Source organism: Helianthus annuus, chromosome 9, assembly GCF_002127325.2.
Source record: "Helianthus annuus cultivar XRQ/B chromosome 9, HanXRQr2.0-SUNRISE, whole genome shotgun sequence".
Classification (NCBI taxonomy): domain Eukaryota; kingdom Viridiplantae; phylum Streptophyta; class Magnoliopsida; order Asterales; family Asteraceae; genus Helianthus; species Helianthus annuus.
In genome coordinates, this window is record NC_035441.2 from 174,418,670 (window position 1) to 174,446,461 (window position 27,792).

The 27,792-nt window shown below is 32.6% G+C and overlaps 2 protein-coding genes and 1 long non-coding RNA gene across 3 annotated transcripts; all 3 read left to right on the forward strand.

The window, feature by feature from the left end:
• The first annotated feature begins 751 nt into the window (after positions 1 to 751).
• LOC110874989 lies at positions 752 to 2,326 on the forward strand. The gene is made up of 3 exons (XR_002556416.1): positions 752 to 1,341; positions 1,469 to 1,575; positions 2,286 to 2,326. It is a non-coding gene; the product is annotated as an uncharacterized LOC110874989 (long non-coding RNA).
• Positions 2,327 to 8,640: 6,314 nt separating this feature from the next.
• Positions 8,641 to 11,595, forward strand: LOC110879711 (flavin-containing monooxygenase FMO GS-OX-like 9). The gene is made up of 7 exons (XM_022128228.2): positions 8,641 to 9,279; positions 9,376 to 9,446; positions 9,804 to 9,962; positions 10,051 to 10,133; positions 10,219 to 10,354; positions 10,512 to 10,685; positions 11,152 to 11,595. The coding sequence occupies exons 1-7, from the start codon at positions 8,718 to 8,720 to the stop codon at positions 11,353 to 11,355; spliced, it is 1,389 nt and encodes a 462-aa protein (XP_021983920.1). The 5' UTR covers positions 8,641 to 8,717; the 3' UTR covers positions 11,356 to 11,595.
• Positions 11,596 to 22,585: 10,990 nt separating this feature from the next.
• Positions 22,586 to 24,478, forward strand: LOC110874990 (eukaryotic translation initiation factor 5A). The gene is made up of 5 exons (XM_022123279.1): positions 22,586 to 22,824; positions 23,661 to 23,783; positions 23,890 to 23,951; positions 24,037 to 24,106; positions 24,198 to 24,478. The coding sequence occupies exons 1-5, from the start codon at positions 22,702 to 22,704 to the stop codon at positions 24,297 to 24,299; spliced, it is 480 nt and encodes a 159-aa protein (XP_021978971.1). The 5' UTR covers positions 22,586 to 22,701; the 3' UTR covers positions 24,300 to 24,478.
• The last annotated feature ends 3,314 nt before the right edge of the window (positions 24,479 to 27,792 follow it).

Below are 27,792 nucleotides of genomic sequence, written 5' to 3' on the forward strand. Positions count from 1 at the left end.
TGTGGTTAAAACATGGTGGATACGCCGCTGGTACTTCCTATATATAAGTGTTTTCACCATATTACTAAACTTTCGTAAAACGTGCCATGAGAAAATTCAGTGTTTTGCAGACCTTTTTGGACCTAATACAAACTTTAGACAACTCACAAACGCATTATATCCGATTATCCACCACGAAACTCCATTCTTAGTACACTACTTTTGTCTATCCAAAACTTATGCCATTCTTATACTTGCATACATTAAGAGTCAACCGTTCACTTCCATACTCCCACTATTCTCTATTATTCGATGTCTTATATTCCATGTCTTTTATACGAACCCCGTTCGCGATCAAGTCTCATCTATTCTCTCTGTTGAATCTTTGGATGCTACCTTTTCAAACGTCTTCCTTTTAGATTTCGAGGACGAAATCTCCTAAAGTAGGGGAGACTGTAACATCCGTAAAAAAATGGTTATTTATTTATTTATTTATTGTTTAATTAATTAAATTAAATTAAATTAACATTTCAATTTCAATTTAAAAGATTTACAAACCCTAGTAACATATTTAGTTTTGGTTAAATAACAAGTAACCTAGTTAACTTTAATTAAGTTTCAAGGTTATGTAAATTAACCAAGTTAATTTGACCACTAATTCATTAAATCTTTTAAGTTAAGGGGGTCATATGGATCTTTCCTAAAAAAAAAATAAATAAATATGAATTACAAACCCAGAGCCCCTTAACTAAACCTAGTATATAAAAAGGAAGTGACAAACCCTAATCCTCATATCATCAGCCGCGTAGGAGGTTACACAAACCTATTCTCATAAAACCTCACTCAAGGGATCAAACTCCTTCATCTTCCTCATATTTTTTTTCTTCACAGACACTTGTTTCTTAAAATCTCTACTCCCACTCGATCTCTACTGCCAAATCACACAATACACACCATATACCTCACCTCCACACCCTCTCTACAACTAACCGGCGCCGGAGCCGATTAACCGGCGGCCGGCGATGGATGACGCAGCCGACAACCCCATACCCCTCTCTCTCTCGCACACCATTTCAGACAGAAACACACAAGACCTCGACGACAATTCAACTTCCGGCGACAAACGCCGCTTATGGCGGCAACACTGTCTTCCGTCGCCGACGTCGAAGTGGCGGACGACGGCGGTGGTGATTCGGGGTCAATCGCAGGTTCGGATCCTATCTCGGTTCAGACTTAACTCGGGTTCAGGCTTAGCGGGAGGTTGCGGGTCTCGATATTCGGGTCAGAAGGTTGTCCGGGTCGATGATGATGATGATGGTCGGGTTCTGACGGCACCGGGTCAGCGTGGTCGTCTCGGTTCCGGTAAGGGTTTTAGATAAATCTGTTACATTTTCTGTTCTAGTTCCTAAGCGGATTCGGTTTCGGCTTCGTGTATTTAAGTTTCAAATTCCAGTTCCGTTCTAACATAGCTTCTGATGTTTCGGTTCAGTCAACAGCAGTCAAACTCAGTCATTGGTTCGGGTTCGCTATGGTTCGGGTCGGTATCGGTTCGGTCAAACTAGTTAGCTGGTCAACACGGGTTACTCGCGAGATACGGTATACCATTTATGACATTTTATTATTATTTCCTTTGTGTTTTGTTTAAATTTCTTTTTATTTTTCATAAGTATACACTAAACAAACTCGAACCGAGACATTTAATTTTTATTGATATATTAACATTTGACGTGAATCTTGTATACATTTTTGTTGTTTGTTGAATTTTGACATTTTAAATGACACTGTGTTGTCGGGATCGTCCAAAAACAGAGGAAACTCTGCCCGTTTTTCGTCAAAATATATAAATATGTATATATAGATATATATACCACACTTTTCATCGAATATATACATATATACCTAATATAATTTTTCGTCAAATATGTATATGTAAATATCCGTTATACTTTTCATCAAAATATATACATTACTCTAATACGTTTGTCGTCAAATATGTATATATCTAACGACAAGATATATATATATATCTAATACGCCATTCAGCAACGTACATATATATATATATATATATATCTTATACCTTTCGTTAGCCTATAAATATATATATATATATATATATACCAAATATGCTTTTCGCCAAGTATATATATATTCATTATCACGACAGCACGCCTACAACCCTTATATGAAATCGATTTAGAGTGTTCTTTCATAAACGGTGTTAATTATACACGTACGTTCAAATTCAACTTCAAATCCGCCGTCATTAATTTCGTATACTCATGCACCATCGTTTGCCCATATAGGGTGACCTCGGTGTTCCATCCTCCTAATCTCATACACTCGTCAACACTTGGATAATCGGAAGACTTAGCAATTATGTGAGTATACTCGTACTTTTCCCCTTTTTACTTTTACCACTTTTGGGGTGTAACATGTTTACCTATTGAAACTTACACATGAACTTTTGTCTAAACACCTGAACCTTCCTATAACATGCTTGTATATGTGATTGCTTGATACTTTAAATTTGGGTGATTCTTATGTGTTGAACTTATCATTAACTTCGTACGAGCCAAACCTTGACATATGTAGCGCTATAGGATTAACGACCCGCCTCCACTGAAACTTTGGTTATGTCATGAGCAAGTTGCGTTTTCTTGGTTTGATATGTTAGACACATGCCATATTTAATGTTTATCTTGAATCGCATGCTTGCTATGAGGAATTGTTCACACTTTTATCTTATGCTATATATGTACCAAACTTGTATACTCGCCTTTGCTTTTGCATTGACTTTATTTAAACATGTTACAGGTGGATGTTGACGATGCATGGAATCTAGTAGGATGCTTAGATACACACCTAAAAAGAATTGTATTCATATTGCGTTATTTTATTATTCATGTTGTTGTATTTTGTTTCAAAACATTGTAATTGATTCTTTAGAAATGGAATGAAATGATTATTTAAATACTTGTCACAATTATTAGCGTTATGATGTCTCGAGCAATCTTCACACTTCGTCTCATCCCGATGTTTCTGCCATTGGTTGGGGTGTGACAGTAAAACATAAAAAGTTTTACGTAAAATGTAAAACGTAAAAAGTTTAACGTAAACTTTTTAACGTAAAAATTTAAATTTTTTAACGTAAAACGTAAAAGGTTTTAACGTAAAACGTATAAAGTTTTAATGTAAAACGTAAAAAGTAAAAAGTTTTACGTAAAACAAAGGAACCTCTGTTCGTTTTGCGTTTTCTGGGTGTGTTCGTGTTGCGTAAAAAAGTTTTTGTAAAAAAAAATGTTAAACCGTAAACTTTTTAACCTAAAACGTAAAAAGTTTTACGTAAAATATAAAAATTTTTCGTAAAACGTAAAACGTTTTAGGTAAAATGTAAAACGTAAATTTTTTTTAGTAAAACGTAAATAACGTTAACGTAAAAAACCGGCGTGTAAAACGTTAACGTAAAAAACCGGCGCGTAAAACGCAAAAAAAACGTTGACGTAAAAAACCGGGACGTAAAACGCAAAAAACCGGCGCGTAAAACGTAAATAACGTTAACGTAAAAAACCAGGACGTAAAACGCAAAAAACCGGCGCGTAAAACGTAAATAACGTTAACGTAAAAAACCGGGGCGTAAAACGTAAAAACGGCGCGTTGAAAAAACGACGCGTGAAAAAGCCGGGCGAAAAAACGGCGCGTCAAAAAACGAGGCGTGGAAAGGCCGGGAGTAAAAATCTTAAAAATAAAAAAAAATTATAATAAAAATTTGATTTCAAAAATTTGTTTTACAAAAAAAATCTGTTTATAAATGAAAAATAATTAAGTCAAAAAACTAATTAATGAATAGGACAAAAAAGGTAATTTAAAATTAATATATATAAAAAGACAAAATAGAGTTATTTTACTTAAATACCCTTTTGGATTATAATATTAAAGATATAATAAGACAAAAAGCTTTTAATATTAATATTAACTACTTTTAATCACATCCATCCATCTAGTTGATCTAAGGGCCAGAAAGTGGTTCCCATGGTTCTTATAACTAGAGGTGGTTTTCATTTTAGCGATCCCATATATATATATAGACAAAGGTTCCTGTAAAAAAGACCAAAAGTGTGAGAAGGGTGAGAAAAAATCTCAGCCATTAGATCTTTTGATCTAATGGTTTAGATCAAAAGGGACCAAATTGTAAAATGTTTTTATTAGTTTGGACTGATTTGAAATTTGTATGGGCAATTGTGTCTTTTACATCAACATGAAAATAGGAAACTGTAAATCAGTTCCCTAAAATTACAAATTCTCTTTCTTCTTCATTCGAATCATCCTCCTCCTTCTTCCAGAATTCGAACAACGCCCCTTTCTCGTTTTTCCGATGACTGCGGCGACGGCGGATGTGTCGTTCCGGCGGTGGTTTGGGTGTCCAAAGGTGCAGGGGTTCCGGCAAGGTGGTTTCTGGTGGTTTGGTACGGGCGACAAAAAGACATCCAGCAAGGTGGTGTCGGGTGGTTGGCCACCTCTACACGACAGCGTCGGCGGAGCGGCGGTGGTGGTGCCGGCAATGGAGAAGATGATAGAGAGATGTAATGATTATTGAATGATGTTATATATGTGCTGAAGGGTGTTATATACTTTATTGAATGGTGTTATATATGTGCTGAATGGTGTTGTATACTTTATTGTATGGTGTTATATACTTTATTGAATGGTGTTATATATGTGCTGAATGGTGTTATATACTTACTGAATGGTGTTATATACTTACTGAATAGTGTTATATACTTACTGTATGGTGTTATATACTTGCTGAATGGTGTTATATAGTTTATTGAATGGTGTTATATACTTACTGTATGGTGTTATATACTTGCTAAGTGGTGTTATATACTTACTGAATGGTGTTATATACTTTACTGTATGGTGTTATATATGTGCTGAATGGTGTTTATAGAGATCTTTTAAAAAAATTCAGTTCATATAATTAAGGTGGCGGTTATGGGAAGTTTTTAATTAATTGAATTAGGGTTGGGTTCTAGAGTGAACACTAGTGTATTTGTGAACTAGGTGAACAAATCCTGACCATTGATTTACACTTGTGTATTGATAATCAAGGGTAGGATTAGTTCACATAATTCACTATAAGGGGGTTATTCAAAACAAAAAAAAAGGGTTATTCACAAATGAACCTAACCCTATATATATTAGATTGTGATTTTTTTTGAACGACAAACAAACTTTATTAAAACAATACCGGTCAACCAATAGTTAACCCGACAATATTACACGAGTCCACCAAAAACAAAATAAAGTATCACAACCCCATACAAGACAACTCAAAGTTACACCAATCGCTCCACGTTAAGGCTAAACATTTCACGGTATTTTTAACCCAAAGAAAGTGATGTCCTCATGTAACTTATTAAAGTTTGGTTGCTTGTGCTCAAAAACCACTTCGTCTCGGTTTTGGTTTTCAGTGATAAAGAACTGTTACTAATGGTTTGATCTCGGTTTTTGTTTTCAGTGATAAAGAACTGTTACTAATGGTTTGATTTAAAGATCATCAAAACCGGATCATGAACACCCTTAATATTCGATGTCTTCATACTAAAAGCTTGAATCGAGTTGAACAAAAGCTTAAGCCTAAATTTCGTGGCAAACTATAAGTCAATTTAAACAAAACAAAAAAAAAAACTAAGATGTATCAAAATTTATATTGATGGTAATTGTTAACCTAAACCACATACTTTGGTTTATCGCGATGTGCAATGGAATTTGTGGTGCTAAAATGTTTTTGTCTTTATAATATATTCTTTTATTATAACTTTGTTATAAAACAAAATTAACCTAATGATATAAGGTGTTGAAAACTTGTAATGGTGTTTCTCTTAAAGTGGTGAGGGTTCAAGTCCGATTTTGAGTAAATACCATAGGTATGAGGAATAGAAAATTAAAGTTCAACTAGATATAACACCGCGCGTGTTGCGCTGCAGATTCTACCACGATCACCTGATAGTTAACCCCAACACACTCCTCGTTTTTTGTTTCCGCGCGCTAACCTCTTCAACATTTTCTATTTACCATGTAAAAAAACCCACGTACTTGACATGGGTATCAAAACATATAGTAGATATTAAAAACGGGTAAAAACAAACAAACGCACGAAACTGACAGATTCACTACCTTTACTCGATGGATAATTTCTAATTGGGAATAGGATTCTTAACCATAAGTGCCCCCGCGTTGCGGCGGGGGGCATAAACCCTTCCAAGTAGCACTAATGCTACACAACTACCAACGACCAACAACACCGAAAAAAGCTCGTAAAAACAAAATAAACAAAAAAGAAAAAATAACAACACTGAACGAAATGCATATGTAAAACCGTTGAATCACGCATGCCCATTGCGGCATATGATAATGCGAAGAAATTAGACTGAAATGTAAAAATAGAAAAGATAAGTCGGTCTAAGAGCACGCGCATTGCGACGAACCTGTCAAATAGGGAAAAATAGACGCGTTGTCAAACGGAAAAAAATAGACGAAAAAATGTTGAATCTCACACGCACGTTGCGGCGTGTTCACTCGCAAAATTAGAACGAAACGTAAAACAAACAATTTGCAAAAGATGAAAAATACGGGGATCAAAGTTGAAAATAAAAATATGTTGGGGTTAAATTGCAAAAGATAAAAAAATTTGTGTTAAAAGTAAAAAAAAAAAATAAAACCAAATATGTTAAAATGTAAAAAATGAAAAGATTTGGATTAGAAGTGAAAAGTAGTATTTTTTTTTGGAAAACTCCCTAACCTTAGAGTACAACTCACTAAAGTACCTATATGTTACAAATTTACAGTATGGTAATTGTTTCAAACACAAAGTTCAGAAAGGTTCACATGATGAATAAAGTCCAAAATAACCTATTTTGATTTGAATTAATTAAATTGATACAAGTGAAGCCCAAAAAACAACATTGTTATGCACAATAAAACATTAATGCATCATGTACAACTACTTATTGCCTAGTTGTGTTTCAAATTGATAGTATATAATTTCCTTTTTTGTTCTTAAATTTTGATATTTTAAGCATGGTTGTAAAAATTCCGACTAGGTGTTGATTAATCCTCGGTTAATCGTATTTAATCTCGGTTAATTTCCAATTAGTTACAATTAATCGCGATTATATCTGATTAATCCTGATTAATCGCTAGTCCCCATCCCACCGGCCGACTAACGACTAGCGATTTCTACAACCATGATTTTAAGTTAGAAAACTTTGACGGATTTGAAAAGAGAGGGATAGAGTTGGCAAATGGTTATAGGAGTATTTTCAAAAGAATTATTTGAACTTTTTTGGTCGATAAATTTTGGTATTCATGATTAAAAAAAGAGTAAATTACGTTTTTGACACCTGTGGTTATATCACTTTTATTATATTCATCCAAAATAAGAATTTTTTCCATATCTGCTTTCATGTTCTCTATAACTAACTATTTTGACCCCTAAGTCTAGAGATCATGGGGCCCTAAATGGTTAGTTATAGAGACCATGGGGGCCAAAATGGTTAAATTTAGAGGCTAAAATAGTTAGTTATAGAGACCATTGGGGCAAATATGTTAAAAATTCTTATTTTGGGCTAATATAGTAAAAGTGATATAACGACAGGGACCAAAAACGTAATTTACTTTTAAAAAAACGTAACTAAGGTATGCTGTTTTTAATAATTTTGAGATTACATTCGTCATCCATGCCGGATTTAGCATAACATAACAAGATAAGCATTTGGATAACCTATAAAAATAATAGTTAGATAACTAATAATAAAAAAATCAATAACTACACATAACATTTATACATTACCCTTTAATGAATAAACAATAAAAAAACATGACAACATAAACATTTAAAATGTTCATTAATATTAATAATTTATTATGTAAAGAAAAATAACAAATAATTGAGAAAACATATAGTTAGTTAAAAGATGAGGAGACCCCACAGAGATTGCCCCTACTTGAAGCCAAGGGAACATACTTGGCCTCACCAACTCCCTTTTCAAGAACACATTTTTCATTTATTTATTTGTTTTTCATCATTTCCCTTGGGCCTTAACCAATTACCAATTATGCATAATTATAATAACAACAATTAGCTAACGTATCAACACAATCTCCCTTCAACTATATGCTTCAAATAAAAAAAAATAATATTTGTTGGTTTGTAAATTGTAACAAAATATATATAGTTATAAAACATACCGCCATTTTAACATTTAAAGTCAAAATATTAGCCGACATCTTAGAGGCAAAAACTAGAAAGTAGAACCAACCACGTATGAAGGCTTGCAAGACAAACTACATTGATGATCCTTTGGCCCACCTTCTAACTTATGATCGAGTTGTGTTGGTAGCTAACCATATGCACTTTAATTAACAAAATCTCTTCATACATTATGATTATGATACCTACGTTCGTACCCTTATAGCATATGATTGCATGTCACACTCTATTAAATATGTTAACAGTCGGATCATATCTTAAAGAAGAAAAATTAACTAATAATGCAAGTTACAACCTACTTTTAAATGGACAATTAATGTTGGAAGAATTAGTCTTCCTAACTTTGGTTTCCTTTAGAAGCAATCTTCTTACATTTAACTTTAGTATAAAACACCTCACAACCTTCACACAATATGCATCCAACTTACTCACCCTTCAAAGTTCAAACCCATTTTCGCACACGATGGTTTCAGTCAGGAATCCACCAAGAAACGTGTGTGTTATCGGTGCTGGCCCATCCGGTTTGGTTGCTGCCCGGGAGCTCAAGAAAGAAGGCCAAAAAGTGGTGGTTTTGGAACAAAATCATGATGTTGGAGGACAATGGTTATATGACCCGAAAGTTGAAGGGCAAGATCCCTTAGGAAAAGACACAATGGGCTCGGGTTTAACCGTTCATAGCAGCATCTATGATTCGTTAAGGCTCACATCGCCTAGAGAGATAATGGGGTTCACTGATTTCCCTTTCTTGATCAAGAAGGGTAGGGATACAAGAAGATTTCCTGGTCATAAAGAACTTTTCTTGTACCTTAAAGATTTTTGTGAATGGTTTGGTTTAAGGGAGATGATTAGGTTTAATACCAAAGTTGAGTATGTTGGGATATTGGATTATGGTGCCTTTGGTGAAGATCTAAAATGGATTGTTAAAAGCAAAGTTAAAGATTCCGATGAGGTGATATCGGAGGTGTTTGATGCGGTTGTTGTGGCCACCGGACACTATTCCTATCCTAGATTGCCTTCTATCAAAGGTCATAATCATCTCCCTTTACATTATTACATACATGCATAAATATATATATGCATTCCATTGATATCTATTAGTTTTTTACTTTCAAACTATATAGGAATGGATGCATGGAGAAGAAAGCAAATGCATAGCCACCTTTACAGGGTTCCTGAGCCGTTTCGCGACCAGGTAACCAAATTTATTAGTACAAAAATGGTATTTTTGGTGCATGTGTATGATAGAATTCAAAGAGAGAATCAAATAAATGTTTGTGAATAATATTCATGTGTATTGGATAACTAAAAACGAGATTTCTTTATATAGAGAGATTACAGTGTAAATTTGATAACGATAAAGCTAACCAACTAATTACAATGATCAAACGTTAATAATCATACTAATATTTTTACTAGAGATTGAATAATAGAATAATGACTAGCAAAAAAACTTATGTATATATATATATAAATGATGAATAAAATTATAATAACTATAATAGATAACAAACTCGGTGTGATAAATTCTCAAGAAGTTGAATACTTGCAGGTGGTGGTGGTAGTGGGGAACTCATTGAGTGGGCAAGATATAGCAATGGAGCTTGTGAATGTAGCAAAGGAGATCCATCTTAGTTCCAAATCACTTAATGTTTCAGAGGGTTTATCAAAAGTGATCTCTAAACATGATAATCTACATCTTCGTCCGACTGTAAGATCGATATATACATATTCATTTCTTAACCATTTTTTATTAAAAACATGTGTGCCGTCCAGTTTAACTAGTTATCGCGTTACAGATTGAATGTCTACACGAGGATGGACGGGTTGTTTTTGTCGACGGTTCAGGGATCACTGCAGACACAATCATATATTGCACAGGGTAATTTAAAAGTTGAAACAAACAATAATATTAACTTTAGTCTTACACAAAAATGTTTCTAAATTATATGCATATATGCATGCAGGTATTCATATGCATTCCCCTTTCTTGACACCAAAGGAGCAATAGGTATTGATGATGACAGAGTGGGACCTTTATATGAACACACCTTTCCTCCAAGCCTTGCCCCATCTCTCTCCTTTATAGGCATTCCTAGAAAGGTAAACCTTAAAAGTCATTTCTCTTTTCTTTACTTCCTACAAAATACAACTAATTTTAAACATTCATATACTATATATATTATGGAGTTCCTTTAAGTATAATGCTATTTAAAAGCCTGTTTCTTTTAACTTATTTGGTTGGTATTGATTGATGTAGCTTATAGGATTTCCTTTCTTTGAATCACAAGCAAAATGGATTGCTCAGTTGTTGTCTGGCAAGAGAAGTTTGCCACCAAGAGATGAAATGATGAAATCCATTCAAGAATTCTATAAATCTAGAGAAGCTGCTGGTATTCCTAAGCATAATACGCATGATATAGCCGATTTTGAGGTAACCGAATTCGCACTTGATTTAGAATGTACATACATATATACCAAGAGATGAACTTTTTGTGATAAGTATTTCACATATTGGGTTTTTTAGTGACACAAAAAAAACATTATTTTAAACATAACTCGGTTTTAAATAAAATTTATATCGAAACGGAGAAAAAAATAAATATAAATATATGTATTTTGTTTTTTAAAAATTAGATATCAAATGTTATTAAAGAAAACTGAAAGTAAATACTAATTATTTTTTGGGTTTCAAATTCATTAAAATGGCAAAATAACAAATTACAAACAAATGGTAGGTAAACGGGCAACAAGCTACGCCGTTTACCCTAAAAAAAAGGTAAAAAAGAGATGGAGGTGTGGCCCATTCCAAGGGCGACGACCTTATTTGTAAAATGGTTTTAGGATGGTATGCTGATTTAATCACACTCTTTCGTACCTATCGTTTTTTTATGCTGTAGTACTGTGATAAGTATGGAGATTACGTTGGATTCCCTCACTTAGAAGAATGGAGGAAAGATCTTTGTATTTCGGCTCTGATCAATTCGGACGTGAACTTGGAGACATATCGTGATATATATGACGATGAAGAACTGCTTCAAGTTGCTCATCAAAGCCCTCATTTTACTCAACTTGAACATGAAGCTTTGTCTAGCTCCCTTTAAATTATGCATGGGTTCGATATATTATAAAATTATATAATATGACTAGTAATATTCCACGAAGGGCTTTTGTTGTTTCTGAAAGCAAAGATCAATGGAATTCTTTTGCTTTCAAAAGCAAGATAGTACTTAGACAACAACCCAACAAGGATAGAGTTTGAACTTTCAAAGTGTACCTTGTTGAATTTTTAATGTTGTCCATCTCCTTTATATGATTGTAATGTCAGCTCTTTTGGTTTCATAGTTATTGGTGTTTTTTTCTTTCCTAAAATGGTTATAAATTTGGGAAGGATTATATTTTACATTTTTCATCTTCAAACATATCTTATTCTTATACTATATTTTCCCTAAAACCATGCATTAATATACGATTTAAATCATAAAGAGCCACCATTTTATATATATACAATTTAATTCATAAAGAACCATCATTTTGGAAGCCTAAAACGAATCGGACCATTGTGGTCGTTTTAAAGTTAAAAAAGTTTAGGAAATATTAAGGAATCAGGACGAGCTAAGATGATGAAAATATTCTAGGAAAAAGTGATTAAACATGTTCTTGAATTTGAACCGAATAACTCAAGTGGTCACATGCTTGCATCCACTACTAGAAAACTGGTAATTTCTAACCAAGTTTTCTGACAAAACTAATTTGGTCATAATACAATATACGCATCCACAATTCAGTGGCGGACCCAGGAATTATTTTCTGGAGGTGCGAACGTAGGGTTTAACCAAATTTTTAAGGGGTGCGGTCGAGATTTTTACCTCGAAAATACACTATTTTTTTTTTTTCAAGAGGGGCGCCCGCCCACCCAAGCCAAAGCTTGGGTCCGCCCTTGATCCACATTTTGTTATTTTATATTAGGGTGGACAGAACGCTTATAGAAGCGGAATGGATTCCAGGTTTGTGAACCCATGTTAGATGGGTGTATGAGATGCTGATATACACAGGTTTCAATGTTATATATTTTTTTAATGTTGTATTGGAATATGATGTTACACAATATTATTTGATGGAGTGTTCAAATGGGTAGTGGGTTTAACTAGAAAGGTGTCCCCTCACTATAAGGTTGAAATGGGTAAAAGTAGCTTCAAATAAGGTGAGTTGGTTGTGTGTTTATAGGCTCAAATGGGTTGCTAGAAAGGTGCCCCGCCCCTCCACCACTATATATGCAACACTTTAAAGTTTAAAGTTGTGTTCATGCTTAGGGTGAGCGGAGTGGTGCGGTAAACACCTCGGTAAAGCGGGTTATTGATCGGTTAGACCGCTGCCGATGGTGTTTACCACTCGGCTGCATTGGATGATCGGTGAAGGTTTACTGATGAGGGAAGGGGAGAGAGCAAGGTGTGTGGTGGGGTCCATTCATTCTCAACCAATTCAATATTTTTTCTTTTTTTAATAGTTTACCTAAACCTCGTTAGGTAAACCACCGCCAACGTTTTTGAGCATTAAGTAAACAATTTAGGTGAGTTGACGTGGCACTGTCTGATTGGGTGAATGGTGAGTTTACTTATTCCAAATAGGTAACCACTCCCTTCACCCATAGGTCCTTCAAACCATCACTAGTGCTCTAATGGTGGCCACGGGTATTTAAATTCCACCTATGGTGGGCTCGGATGAGTTTTCCCCTCCAAGTCTCAAGTTCGAGTCCGGGTGATAGAGGTTTCTCATTGAGGGGTTTAAATTAGGGATCTATTGTGTGAGAGGGCTCTCTAGCGCAGACCCGATTAAGACAAAGTATATAGATCTCTCGACATTCGCGAATAATTCACACATTTCAAAAAATAGTTAGGTCCTTCATTATGTATATATAAAATTCTAAATATATGAAAAATGGTTAGTATGTTGTATGGGAAGAATAAAAAGTGAGCTATGAATGGTAATGTGCTAGGTTTGAAACTATTTTTTGTATTCATGGTTTCATATCTTATTGTTGACCCATATGCCATATATCTAGGCTACAAACGAATCAAACGTTCGATGAACAGTTTGTGAATCATTTGGCAAGAAGTTCGTTTGTGTTCGTTCGTTTATTAAACAAACGAACACGAACAAGAAATTTCGTTCGTTTAGTTAAATGAACAAACATGAACAAAGGTCGTGTTCGTTCGTTTATGTTCGTGAACATTCAGTAATGTGTTCGTTTATATTCGATAGTTCATTAGTGTTTTTAGTTTTTATATTTATTTAAATACTTCAAAATTCCGGCAAATTAAATATCTAATAAGTGTCAGGGTATTATATATTTTGTTCATGAACGATTGTTTGTATTCTTTTGTTTCCATTTGTGTTCATGAACATTAGTTTGTGCTCATTTGTGTTCGTCAACATTCGTTTTTGTTAGTTGCCTAAAATTAACTAACAAACAAACACGAACAAGTTCATTTCCTTAACAAACGAAAATGAACATAAAATCTCGTTCGATAAGTGTTTGTGAATGGTTCGCGAACACATATATTTCTTAACAAACGAACATGAACAAGGTCTTGTTCGTGTTTGTTCGGTTCGTTTGCAGTGATATATCATACTCAGTGTCGGTATCTTCTTTGTTAGGTACCCAAGTACTTAACTACCGGAGATTCTTAGTTATGATCTTACGTGGTTAACATTTACCTATTACGACTGCTAACAAACTCAACATGATCTCACATTTCGTTTTTTAAAACTCGCTTAATATACTGATAAGTAAAATTTTGTCTTGTTTTTTTCTAATAATTTCAATAAATAATGTTATTTATTGTATTGTATATTATATAATTGTATTCGGTTTATAGTGCAGGTAAATGGCTATGGTACCGGTTCTGGTTTGGAGATAACCTAATACCATATTGTGCCCATCCCCGAAAAGTAATTTATAACTAGTACCCAACTCCGTTTCCGAATGCCCATTTAATACGGACAAGAATCACGAGGTTTTTTCAAACCTAATTGATAGTTATCTTTAGGTGTGAGTAAACCTTAACCGTTAATCGAAATTAACTGATAACCGAACTGTCACCAAACTGAATTAACCGATAACCGAGATTAACCAACGGTTATGTTTATGGTTATGGTTAAAATTATCTGATTAACTGATCAATCGGTTACGGATACGGTTAATGATGTCATATAACTGAACACTAACTGAACCGAATCGAAAATAATTAATATGTTTATACGCACACATAGGTAGAGGATCCTGTAAAAAGTGGGTCTTTTGTAAGAAGTGTAAGAAATAATCTTGGAATGACAAGTGTCCCTCCTCTTAATTAATTCAAAAGGGTAGATTAGTAATTGTATTTTTTTTTGTCATTTAATTGATTTACAATATAACTGAAAAAAAAAACTGACGATGAGAATGTTTAGGGATTGATCACAGTTCACGTCATCTTGTTAACCTTCCGTCATCGTCTTCTCCGAACTCCGATTCAGATCATCTTCTCCGATTTGAACAAAATATATTTAGGGAGTCCAGCGATGCAGGTTAATGTATATCATAGTGTTTTATTCTGGTGTTCTATTAAGTTGTATGGTGTTATATTCATAGAAGGTTGCTGGGGATTCCAGATAAAACACCATGACTTGAATCATGGCGTGGTGTTTTATCTGGTGACATTGTTCATGGCATAGTGTTTTAAACATCTGGAGACAAAACACCACGCCATGAACAATGTCTCCAGATAAAACACCACGGCATGAATAATGTCTCCAGATAAAACACCACACCATGAACAATGTCTCCAGATAAAACACCACGCTATGAACAATGTCTCCAGATAAAACACCACGCCATGAATAATGTCTCCTGATAAAACACCATGACTTGAATCATAGATGTTTAAAACACCACACTATGAACAAGGTCTCCTGATAAAACACCATGACTTGAATCTGGGAATGTTTTGTATTTATAAAACACTACGCCATGAACAATGTCTCCAGATAAAACACCACGCCATCAACAATGTCTCCAGATAAAACACCATGACTTGAATCTGCGATTACGTTTTAAAAATCTGGGAATGTTTTAAAGTATGAAGAAATTCGCTGATTTTTTTTGGAGATTGATGGCGGTTACATATAATTCGCTGATCTTTAGGAGTTTGATGGGTGGTTTTGAAACGGTTACCATATTTGAAATGTTGGAAAAGTCACTATTGCCCTTCAATTTTACAAAAGCCCCTTCTAATTAAAACACAATTTACACTTTAATACCCTATTGATCTCAACCATTAGATCAAAGATCCAATGGCTTAAAACACTTCTTACACTTTGGACACTTTTTACCATATCCCTACCCCGCACACATATACATGTCATTAATAATTATTATATATATAAGTATAATTATAATTATAATTATAGATAACATATCTCTAGTTATCTATCGTAATTGCAACCAATTATAAATTTTGAATCAATATGTTTTCTTGGTTTAGTTTTTTTTTTTTTTGTTAAGGATGATCATTTATGTCATTTATATTGCGCGTTCTAAGATTAATAATTTCATAACCAAACTGATGTAGATGCATTTTATTTTGTTGAAGAACTAAGGTACTATGATCTTATGAATCTTCTGTATAAAACTCACTTCATATTTACTTTATTAAAATGGATCTCACATTGGTAGTTTTACCAAAAAGTGTAGTCTTGGTTGTGTTATAAAAAAAGGCCCAAGCTAAGTGCAACATGGTGGGTTTCATTTTTATTTTGTAGGTCCATTGGCGTATAATTTTTAACTTTAGTCGAAAAGTTAGTTTTAGTTAAAAAAATTTTATTAATAACCGAAATTAACCAAAACCTAACCATAACCGACTTCATAACCGAAGTTTGGTTAGGGTTATGGTTAAGAAAATTCAAAACCGAAGTTAGCGATTATGATTATGATTAATGGGAAAACCGAACCAAACCGACCTATGTACACCTCTACTTTGATGTCAATGTTCTCTACATTTTTATTGTCAATTTTTTCATACCTTTGAGCAAAAATTTGATGTTTAGCATTCTTCAAATTAATTGGTTTGTGCCTTTTTTATCCTTCTACTTTCTTTAATTTGTGAAAGTTGACGCTTCTGGGAGATAATATCTAGAAAATAAGTCAGGTGCCTCATCTAGCGGTTAATTAACCGAAATTAATCGAACCGTAACCGAGCTTCATAACCGATTAATCAAACTGAAGTTCGGTTATGGTTATGGTTAAGAAAAATCCATAACCAAAGCTAAAATTTATGGTTATAGTTAACGGTAAAAAACGAACTGAACCGCGATTTACACGTCCTAGTTATCTTGTTATGAATCATCCATAACAACGCTCAATTTAGTTGTTGGTTGTTAAAAGGCCTGAAAGAACAAAAGGCCCAAACAAGAAGGCTAGAATAGTAAACTAATTCAAATTAAAAGGCCCAAGTTTTTTTTCAGTTCTCCCCCGAGAAGATTCGAGTTGGTTTTGCTTTTTGCAGGAGAAAATTAAAGAAAATTAAAGAAAGTAGAAGAATATATGGTACGGCAAAAAAAAAGCCCCAGTCTGATGGGTATATCTGAAATATATGGGCTGGGTATACTCGAAGCCCGACGGGTATAGGCTGGGTATATGATTAAAAATAAAAAAAATCAGGTACGGGCATGAGATACCCGGCCCGTTTACCTGAATAATACTCAAAAAGTATATTAATTTTAATTTAATCTTCCGTTTATATAAACTTTAGTACATACACTTATTCATTATTTATTGATTTGGCTCTGTTGTTTGTCTTCACAACTTTAACATACACATACAAGATTTTATGTTTAGTTATATTGTTTATATGCAGATTAAAAATGTGTGTTAGTTTTGAGATTTTCTAAATACATTTCAAGTTGTTAGGGAGATTACTTGGATTCTGATTAATGTTACTATTTTTCATGTCTGGTGTTTGATTAAATTCAAAATACATAAGACATTATATGTTCCAAAGTAATAGTACCTTAATTAGTTAATTATGTAAATATATGTTTTAAATAGGCATTTGAATATGATATGTATGTATGTATGTATGTTATGGGTTATATTATCCTTTATTGTAGTTATTAAAATAGTAAATTATATAAATATTAGAGTAAAAAATACACATAGGAGTCTCAGTGGTATTTTTTTAACAAATTAATGGGTATACCTGATATCCACGGATAAACCCGACAACTGATGGGTAATTACCCGACAAATACCCGACGGGTAACGGGCTGTGTCTGGGACAAAGAATTACAACAGAGTACGGGCTTGGGATTACCAATACCCGGCTCAAACCCGACCCATTGTCATTCCTAAAATCTATACATATAATAAAGTAAATCAAATGGAGGACATATGGCATTCAATGAGGTGATCTTCATTGAGTTTTCCCGCCAAAGATGTATTTTTTTACTCATTTATCTCTATCTAATTTAAAATTAAATTCCTCATAGAATATATTTTTTATTCATAATTACAACTAATTCCCGTTTTCCAGATCTTATTTTCAAATTAAAATTAAGATGATGATTATCTACAAAGTTACCCCTATCTATTAAATACCATAAATTAAAAAGAACGAATTCCAAATAAAAGTTTAGATAATTTTGAACAATTAAAATAAGAGGACGAATTATAATTAGAAAACTAAGTGTGAATTTGGTTATTTAAATAGATATTCCACATTAACTAAAGATAATCATCATCTTAATTTTAATTTGAAAATAAGATCTGGAAAACGGGAAGGGGTAACTTTGTAGAATACTAACCAAGTTTTAAAAGTGTTCCAATTAGGTCACTCAAGTTTCAAAAGTGTTTCAATCAGGTCACTCAACATTCAATCTTCATTAAAATTAAGGGTCTTTTCATCAATTTCATAGGTAACCGTGGTGATGTGGATTTTTGTTTCTTTTTTCTCTTTTATTTGATGCTAACATCGAGTGATGACGTGGATTGTAACTTGTTTTTTTAATTTTTAATGTAATTAAATGGTTTTTATTTTTAATAAATATAATTTCATATATTAAAATAATTCGACACCGGCATCTTATGCTTCATTTTTTTCTTGACACATGGAAAAAAGGACATGGCTCGATTTGAATGTTAAGTTATCTAATTTGGACAAAAACAACACCAGTGACCTAATTAGAATACTTTTGAAACTTGGTTACTATTCTGTGAAATATTCCCTAATATATATTATTCATGCTGATTATTCATTAAACAAATAAAATATTCAGGGAATATCATAAAGTTGTTTGTTTGATGAAATCTCTATCTCTATACTAATAAATAAAAATAAAGTACACATGGATGATTTTTAGGCTTCTTTCTTTAATTTTTGTCACTTGTCATTTATTAGGACTATTTTTGTCACATGTCATCTTGTGAGTATTCCTACATTTTATTAACCCTTTTATTTATTCTTGATAACAATTAATAATTAATAATTGATGGTATTAATTGATTTTAAATTTTTAGTAAGAAATGTTTTTTCTTCAAAAAAAATTAGGTATTTTGTAAATGTGGTCAACATTTAGATTTAATTAATGCATTTACTGCAAGTAAATTATAAATCAGTTGTAATTACCTAAATCTCTATACTAATAAATAAAAATAAAGTACACATGGATATTTTTAGGCTTCTTTCTTTATTTTTTGCCACTTGTCATTTATTAGGACTATTTTTGCCACATGTCATCTTGTGAGTATTCCTACATTTTATTAATCCTTTTATTTATTCTTGATAACAATTAATAATTAATAATTTATGGTATTAATTGATTTAATTGATTTTAAATTTTTAGTAAGAAATGTTTTTTCTTAAAAAAAATTAGGTATTTTGTAAATGTGGTCAACATTTAGATTTAATTAATGCATTTACTGCAAGTAAATTATAAATCAGTTGTAATTACCTAAATTCAATTATGCATATCTTTAAATGCGTATCTCAAGGTATTATGATGCATGCAAGTATTGTAGTAACACTCTTAGTTGAAATATCATTAGTTCATTACAATCTTGATCACTTAAGTGTGAGATCTTGGGTTCAAGTCTTACAAAAAAACAAGATATTCGTTGTTAAAAAACAACGTATGTAGAGTTTTTTTTTTTTCAAAAGGGCGTAGTGATTTGGTAGCGATAACCATGGAGTCCCCGGATTTAACAAGGAAGAAGATAGGATTGTTAGGGGATTTTTTAGTATTTCTTTATTTTTTTTTTAATAAAAGAACCCATTTTGATAAATACTTTTGAAACAAGTCATTTTGGTAAATAATTTTGTCAACTACACTCTTTAAAAAAAAACCTCGTCAAACGTACACCAAAAGTTGTATAGTTTAACTCGGTAATATTATAAGTATACTCGAGACTAACAAAATAATTAAAAAAATGCAAATAAGGTGCTTGAAAAATATGTGAAAGTATACTTTCATACTTTTTTTTAATTTTATTTAATTGTTTTTCAAAGATATACTTTTAAAAACATACTTTATACGTAAAAAAGTTTTTTTTACATGTGGATATAAAAGATTGCTTCTTGATAAGTTTAGCCAGCTATATATTGCATTTTACATAAATAGGCATTTAAATTTTATGATATATTATTATACCTTTTACTTTATCATTATTACATGTAACAATATGCAATTTCGGTGATGAGATGTTTGGTAAAAAAAAAATTAAATTATAGTGTTTTTAATGTACAACCCCGTGTAATACACGGGTTTCTAACCTAGTTAATAATATTTATAACTAAATGCAAAAGTTCATTTAAATGGATTAAACTTGGCTTACAAATCTAAAAAGATACAACATATAAACTTCTTTATCCCTTAAAAAATACATACAGTATATAATTTCTTTATCCCTTTAAATAACATGGTCGACGTAGGACAAACTTGACCTTCACTTTTTTCATGTCCTTATTCGTGGTCACGCAAAAATCACTTTTTACATTCACAACTTCGTCTATTTCGTAAAGTTTTACACAACTTTTTGATAACTTCATGTTAGTATTGAGAAATCTTGAAATTATAGTGATTTTGTGGGCTTTTTTAAGATTTTTATCTATCTCTAAACTTTGATAATATACAAAAACTTACGATTTTTTATCTATATCTGAACTTCTGAACTTTTGATAATATACAAAAATGATTCTGTAATGGGACACTTTACTCATAAATATAATAACAAAAAAACATATTTATAATTTTTGGTTTTCTATTTGAATTTTCGGACAAATATTTTAAGACAACTTTAGTTTTTTTTAATGGTAGGGTATTTGACCACTTGGGAATATAGATATTTATCGTATGTAATTTCGGATTAAATTTACATGTATTTGACTAATTTTTGTTATTTAAAAATTCGAAATTTTATGCGGATTCGGATAGTGAAATTTTGAATATATCAAATTGAACACCTATAACTTATATTCTATAATTATTACGAAATCATTTAGATGTTAGACGATTACACACGTCCACAAGTGACATGTTTTGGTGGTAAGGTGCATCCCTCTGTCCAGAGGTGGATGATTCATATCCTACAAGGTTCAGTTAGGAACGAACATTTGGTACCTTGAATCGGTAGCAAACCACTACCTACCGTATCAAGTCATTTTCGGTACTCATTTGCTACCAAATTTTGTGTTTTTCAGGATCGGTACTTTCAGTACAGTACAATACGATAATTTGGGTTTATTTAACCTTGAATACTGATAGCGTACCAATCACTTTCGATGTCGTTAATAAGGATGTTCACGAGCCGAGCTCGGGCTAGGCTCGACTATAAACCGAGTCGGCTCGGCTCGGATTTAAAACCAAGCTGCAAATCTAAGTTCTGGCTCGGGTTGGCTTTAAACCGAGCTGGCTCGGCTCGGCATGGTTTAGCTCGAATTTAAAAATAAAAATTAATACATAGCTCTCAAAGTTCAATAGTCTACAATGTTGTTCGATAGTTTAAAAGAGCATATCCAAAATGAGTTCAACCTAATACATTACAAGCGAAAATCAACTTCAACAACACAAAATAAGTTTCAAATTTCAACGAAATACAATATAAGTTTATTAACATAGTAATTCACATTTAAATATGCCATGGGTATACTATTACACTTATAAATACATGTAAATAATAATCAGTTTTTTGTAATATATTATAAAGTTAATAAAAATAAAACACATTAAAAGTAAAATAATCCAAACTAAGCCGAGCCGAGCTAAAAAGCGAGCCAAACCGAGCCAATTTGGCTCGTTACGAGCCAAGCCAAGCTAGACTCGCTTTCTTACCAAGCCGACTCAGTTTCAAACCGCCATATCGAGCGAGCTATTTCCGAGCTAAATTCGAGCGAGATTCAAGCGAGCTCTGAGCCGCGTGCTTTTTGGACAGCCCTAGCCGTTAACGGTGCCTACTCTTTGCGTTTTTCAAGATCGATATTTTCGGTTTGGTACTGGTATACGATAACGAACTATCTCAAGAGTATTAATTCAAACATTATATTTTGAGCCAATGAATGAACTGGTTGTGGAGTGGCAAGGGAGAGGACTCGTGTTCCAAGTGACCCAGATTTGATTACCGCCCACATCATTTACACTGTGTTCCAGAGTTTACTAACCGAAGGAAAGGAAAGGAAACAGAAAGAAAGTAAAAATATTTTGTGTTTCAGAGTTTCATTTAAGGAAGGAAAAGAAAGGAAAATAAAACATGTCGTGTTTTCGAGTTTCATTTAAGGAAGGAAAAGAAAGGAAATGACAGGAAAACTAGGCTAAATTCTTTAATTTTTCTTTCCTTCCGATTTGGGAGGAAGCGGTGGGAAAGTCATCTTTTTTTTTTCCTTTCTCATCCTTTACTTTCTCACTTTTGCTTTCTTTTCTTATCCCTCGTTAAGTTAACTCGGGAACAGAGCGTTAGTTTCGGCGGCACTTGGTGATGATGAGAGACTAGGCGAGTAGGCGACGATCGCTCGTTCGATCCTTAAACTAAGCATGTTTTACCTCACTGCATTATCGTTCCTTCGGGCGAGTGTTCACAGGCTTCGGCCTTAAGTGAGGGTTTTCCCTAATTCATATGCGAGTGTATTCTGTGATGAAGAATTTCGTTGTTTGAAGGATTCGTTAGCCGCTAAAAATATTATATTTTGGTAAAGAAGATGGGATAAAACTTAGGGAAAAGTCAATCGGCGAATCGCATATTCTCGGCGTTGTTTCAACGCTAACATCTATCAAAATCAACGACTGAGCATCACCTCGTCCCTACCCACAAGACAACCAAAACCCTACTTATAACCACACCAACACCGCCCATTTCCACCGCTACTCTCCCCCATCTGCTCTTCCGTTCGATTCAGATTTCTTCTTTTCATTCTCCATCGGAAAACATGTCGGACGAAGAGCATCAGTTTGAATCCAAGGCCGATGCCGGAGCTTCCAAGACTTATCCTCAGCAAGCTGGTACCATCCGCAAGGGCGGCCACATTGTTATCAAGAATCATGCTTGCAAAGTTTCTGTTTTTCTTCATTCTTATACTTTGTGTTATGGATCTAGGGTTTTGCGATTGTTATAGTTGTCGTAGAAATAAGTGAATTTGTTTAGGGCTTCTATGAACAGTTACTGGATATAATTAATAGGATAATTTTGGACATCGGCGGTTAATCGTTGATTAGATCGTACGATGTGTGTGTTGAATTTGGATTATGATTATAATTGCATCTGGCTATCTTTCAGGTGTTGAATCATTTGTTATTTTAGAATCAGATAGTATTAAACTGTTGCATACGATTTACTCTAGATCTGTTAATTTATAGTTGTTGTTGGTTTTTGTGTAGAGTTGGTTAATCTAAAACTTATCAGTGGCTATTTCTATGATGATGTTTGGTAAAATCTTATCCTGAGTTAACAAGCTTTGTCCGTACTGTATAGTTTGACTATCATTTCAAGCTATTTGAATACTAATGCTTCTTATTGATTTAAGCTATGCAAACAAATTTGAATTCACCTAGATGTCAAACCATGTGCTTTAGTTGATAGGAACTAGAAGCATGTATTTGTTGTTGAATCTCTATTAAATCTTATTTTTTAGAAGTAAGCAAGCTTTGATTTATATTTTAAAATTTTGGAATTGTTTCTCAAATTTTATGTTTTATTTATGTTGATTTTACTGTAAGTGTAATGCTATATTATATCTTATCTGTTAGCTGTAGTTAATTTCACATCATGATTTATTAACATGCTTACTAAATTTACAATTTCAAAACTTTGCTTTGTTTTGTTTTTATTTTTTTATGATTTTGATTGTAAATTGACTTATGTGTGATGCTTTTGTTATGATGTTATTAGGTTGTAGAAGTTTCTACCTCCAAGACCGGCAAGCACGGTCATGCTAAGTGTCATTTTGTTGCAATTGACATCTTCAATGGGAAAAAGCTTGAAGACATTGTCCCGTCTTCCCATAACTGTGATGTATGTAATCAGTAAATACCATCAAGCCTCTATTTTTTGGTTATTTTTGTTTTAAAACCAACTGGTCTCTTACTCTTTTATATGTACGGATGTACCCGTTTTGCAGGTTCCTCATGTTAGCCGTGCTGACTACCAGCTCATTGATATTTCTGAAGATGGATTTGTATGGCTCTCTTTCTCTAAAAGTAACTAATTTTTGAAGTAATTAACCGATATGATTCTGATAATTAATTAATTAATTATCGCATGTGAGCTTGCTGATTGAAAATGGTAACAACAAGGATGACCTGAAACTACCAACTGATGATGCTCTCCTCACCCAGGTATGCTGTTATCCTCTTATATGAATTGTGATTGTTTAATTTTGAATTGTGGTTGTTTGATGTTTGATTTTTGGTTGTTGAAAATGTGCAGATTAAGGATGGATTTGCGGAGGGGAAAGATCTGGTTGTGAGTGTGATGTCCGCCATGGGAGAGGAGCAGATCTGCGCTCTCAAGGACATCGGTCCAAAATAGTTATCTGATATTTATTATGTTAAAGAAAATGGTTTGTGATATCAGCAGAATTTTTTCTGTTGTAAAACTAGCATTTTATTTTCTGCACTAGTATGACTAGTCCAATTCATTTGGGCTACGAACAAGTGTATATCACTGGTTTTTTTTCTGCTTTGAATTACTAGTATCTCGTTTACTTCTATCGTTATAATTAAATGCAGCAATAATTTTACGTATACACACACACTGAGATCGTTATCTGATATCTATTTTTCGATAGAACGAAGGTGACGAGCTATTAAGCCACCGATCTTAGGATCAGGTTGGACCAACTGGTTAGGCTAAAAACTTGCTACATAACCTGTCTGGTTGAAGCAATTTTACCTGTCTTGAATTTTTTTTGAACGTTGGTACTTACGCACCTACTAAATCTGATCCAAAATTTTACACCAACGTTCACAACTGGACTATAACTAAATCTATTCCAAAATTTTACACCAACGTTCACAACTGGACTATAACTAAATTTATTCCAAAATTTTACACCAACGTTCACAACTGGACTGTAACATGCGCCATTTAGGGTTAATGCCTTACCACGCTCATTGATACCACTATTAACTAGAAACGTCGTCTCTGTTTAAATTCATTGGTCAGAGTAGTTAAAGCGGTTTTTAATAATTTTTTTCCGTATATTTACAGTCTCATCTAATGATTAAGTTACTACTTTAGGTTCATAATTTGTTTAAGTTTATTTTAAACCTTTTACTTGAGCAAAGTATTTTATTTTAAACATTTTAACCGGTAAGAAGGCTGTTCAACAAATGATTTTATAGCACAAACAGCTGAAATGAAAGGAAATGGAAAGTGGAAATAATGATCCACCAATGGAATGGGTCCGGCTGAGCTCAAATGTTTTGACTCGAAACAATCGACAAGAATTATATGGAAATATGGAATGCATTATTACCCTATTTTTCCTCTTGAAGTTTTTTTTTAAACGAAAACTTCATTAGAAAACCACCAAAGGCCAAACCCACGAAATGGGGCGGCAACAAAACAAAAAACAAAATTATATAATTACAAAATTACACTGATAAGTGGTAAAATACACATATTTGCCTCGTGTAAATTGTATAATTATTGTATAGATTTTGTTTATTTTTATTTAGTTTTAGTTGTATATTATATTATTTTGTGTTTTGCCAGGTCCTGATGCAAATGGAACAAAAACGAGTAATATGGAAATGACCAGCCAGTTGGGCAGAGTGAGATGCCAGTGACCGAAGTAAAATCGTAGCTATTTTCTGTGAGTGGGCCGAGCCCGTTATCTAACAAAGGTTGCCATATTAATTTTGAAGTGAATTTTGATTATGGGCCATGGAAACAAATATATGTGAACTATAATTACACCCTAGTCCATACGAATGAGCCATATATATATATATTAATTCCTTTCTGGATGCATGAGATATTATTGAAAAAGGAATAATATACCTTGGAAAAATATAAACAACATTTAGATCCAAATACTTGGACGTGTAACAACTATATTGGATGAAAATAATTGGCTGGAATCACATGCATAAATATGGAAACTTGATTCATAGAATTTGGACCGAATGAAGAGAACAGTAGGCATATTTTTGAAGTGGGGGCCGATAAGGACTTAAAGCCCAACAACAGATTTTGGGATATTATGAACTAGCTTACAATCCCGTGTATTACACGGGTTAAATGACAAAAAAATGTAAATTATAAACTTGTATATAATCCTTATTAATGAAATGACTTATTTAGATAAAATAGTAAAACGAACAGTTATATTTTTGCTATTCAAAATAATTTTCTAAGTTTTCACTTCTTTTTTGAGATACTACAATCCATTTTATTATATGTCTTAAAAAGAAGTAACGCTAAAAAAATAATGATCATATATTTTTAAAAATAATTATAAGTTATGAGGTTATGGTAAATGAATTGTAATTAAATTCTACTATGTATATTACTGATATAAAAAATTCTTTGATATAAATACTATTTTTAGATATATGGATCATGAGACAAGATACGAATATCATCATTATATAGAAAATATTACATTTAAAAAAATCATACTAAAAATAAAGTACACGTTTAAAAAATAGGACTAAAGTTTTTTAAACTATAAATTTGAGCGTCTACAATAACTTTTTTAATTAGTAGTCGACATTTAAATATTCAATTTAAAATTTTTATAATATTATATAATGTCTTTATTTAGCATGATGATAATGTTTTTAGTTGCGCAATATGATTGAAACTAAGTTTAATATTTAAAACTCAATGTTATTAGGATGTTGGACCATTTTTTAAGATGAAAACGTATTGATATTAACATAAATTTAAAATTGGAAGAAAATATTGAACACATGTATTACACGGCTTAAGTAAATATAATGTTATATACTTAATAGCAAAAAAAAATATGCCTTTTAAAACCATTTAGTGTTCGCTTTAGAGATAATTTGGTACTTTATTTAGATAACCCGCTTGTAATTTTCGTCTTCTAAGTTATATACTATAAGTACTTGTACATGTGATTTGATACTTTATTAGTAATTATTGTTTATATCCAAATAATATATTTTATCTTAACGAATATATATGGTTAGGGTAAAATGAAAATTTCTACAAGTTGTGAAAACTTAGATAACTTGGCCTTACAAAAAGTTTTTTGAATTTTTTACAGGGGGTGTGAATGAGCGGTTAGAGACTCAGGGCGTTAAACTTTTTGATTTTGAATTCAAGAGGTTAAAACCACTAAAACATAGGGACTCAAAAAGTAATTTACTATTAATTAAATTTGAAATTATACGTTTATTCTCTAACTATATTAAATAATATTATACTTATTATATTATTTGATACTTTTATATTTGTTATAGATAATTATTAATTAAAATTGAATTTATACGTTTATCTCTAACTATATTAATTAATATTATATTATATTTTGTGTATAAAAATTAATATGTAATATTATTATTAAAAGGGAGGAGGCACCAGAGAGTGACACGTATACAAAAAGATTTTTGTTTATTAGTATAGGAAGATGTTAGAGGAAGCGACCTAATGCAGCTCTAGTCGACATCAGAGAAGTCATCATCACGGCTGGAGGGAACATCAGACGCACAGAGAGCCGCATATACTTGCACGAAGACATCAGTTGAAAATTAGAAGCATCTTTCACAAGATTCAAGGCTACGGAATCATCAGGATAGAGCGGGAGGCTTGGAGAACAAGGAATTACCGGGTTTAGTTATCCGATTCTTCTAGTTTTCTTATTTTCTTTGTTTTATCCAATGAATTCTGAATTTAAACCTTGTTTTATTATTTTTGAGACCATGATGCTTGGCTAAACGTTTAAATCGCCTAGACTTAGTTGAATGGATTGAATAAAGTTTTTATCTTTTTCGTTATTTGCATGAATGTTATGGATTGATTGTGTTTAGTAAAGAGTTTGTTTTATTGA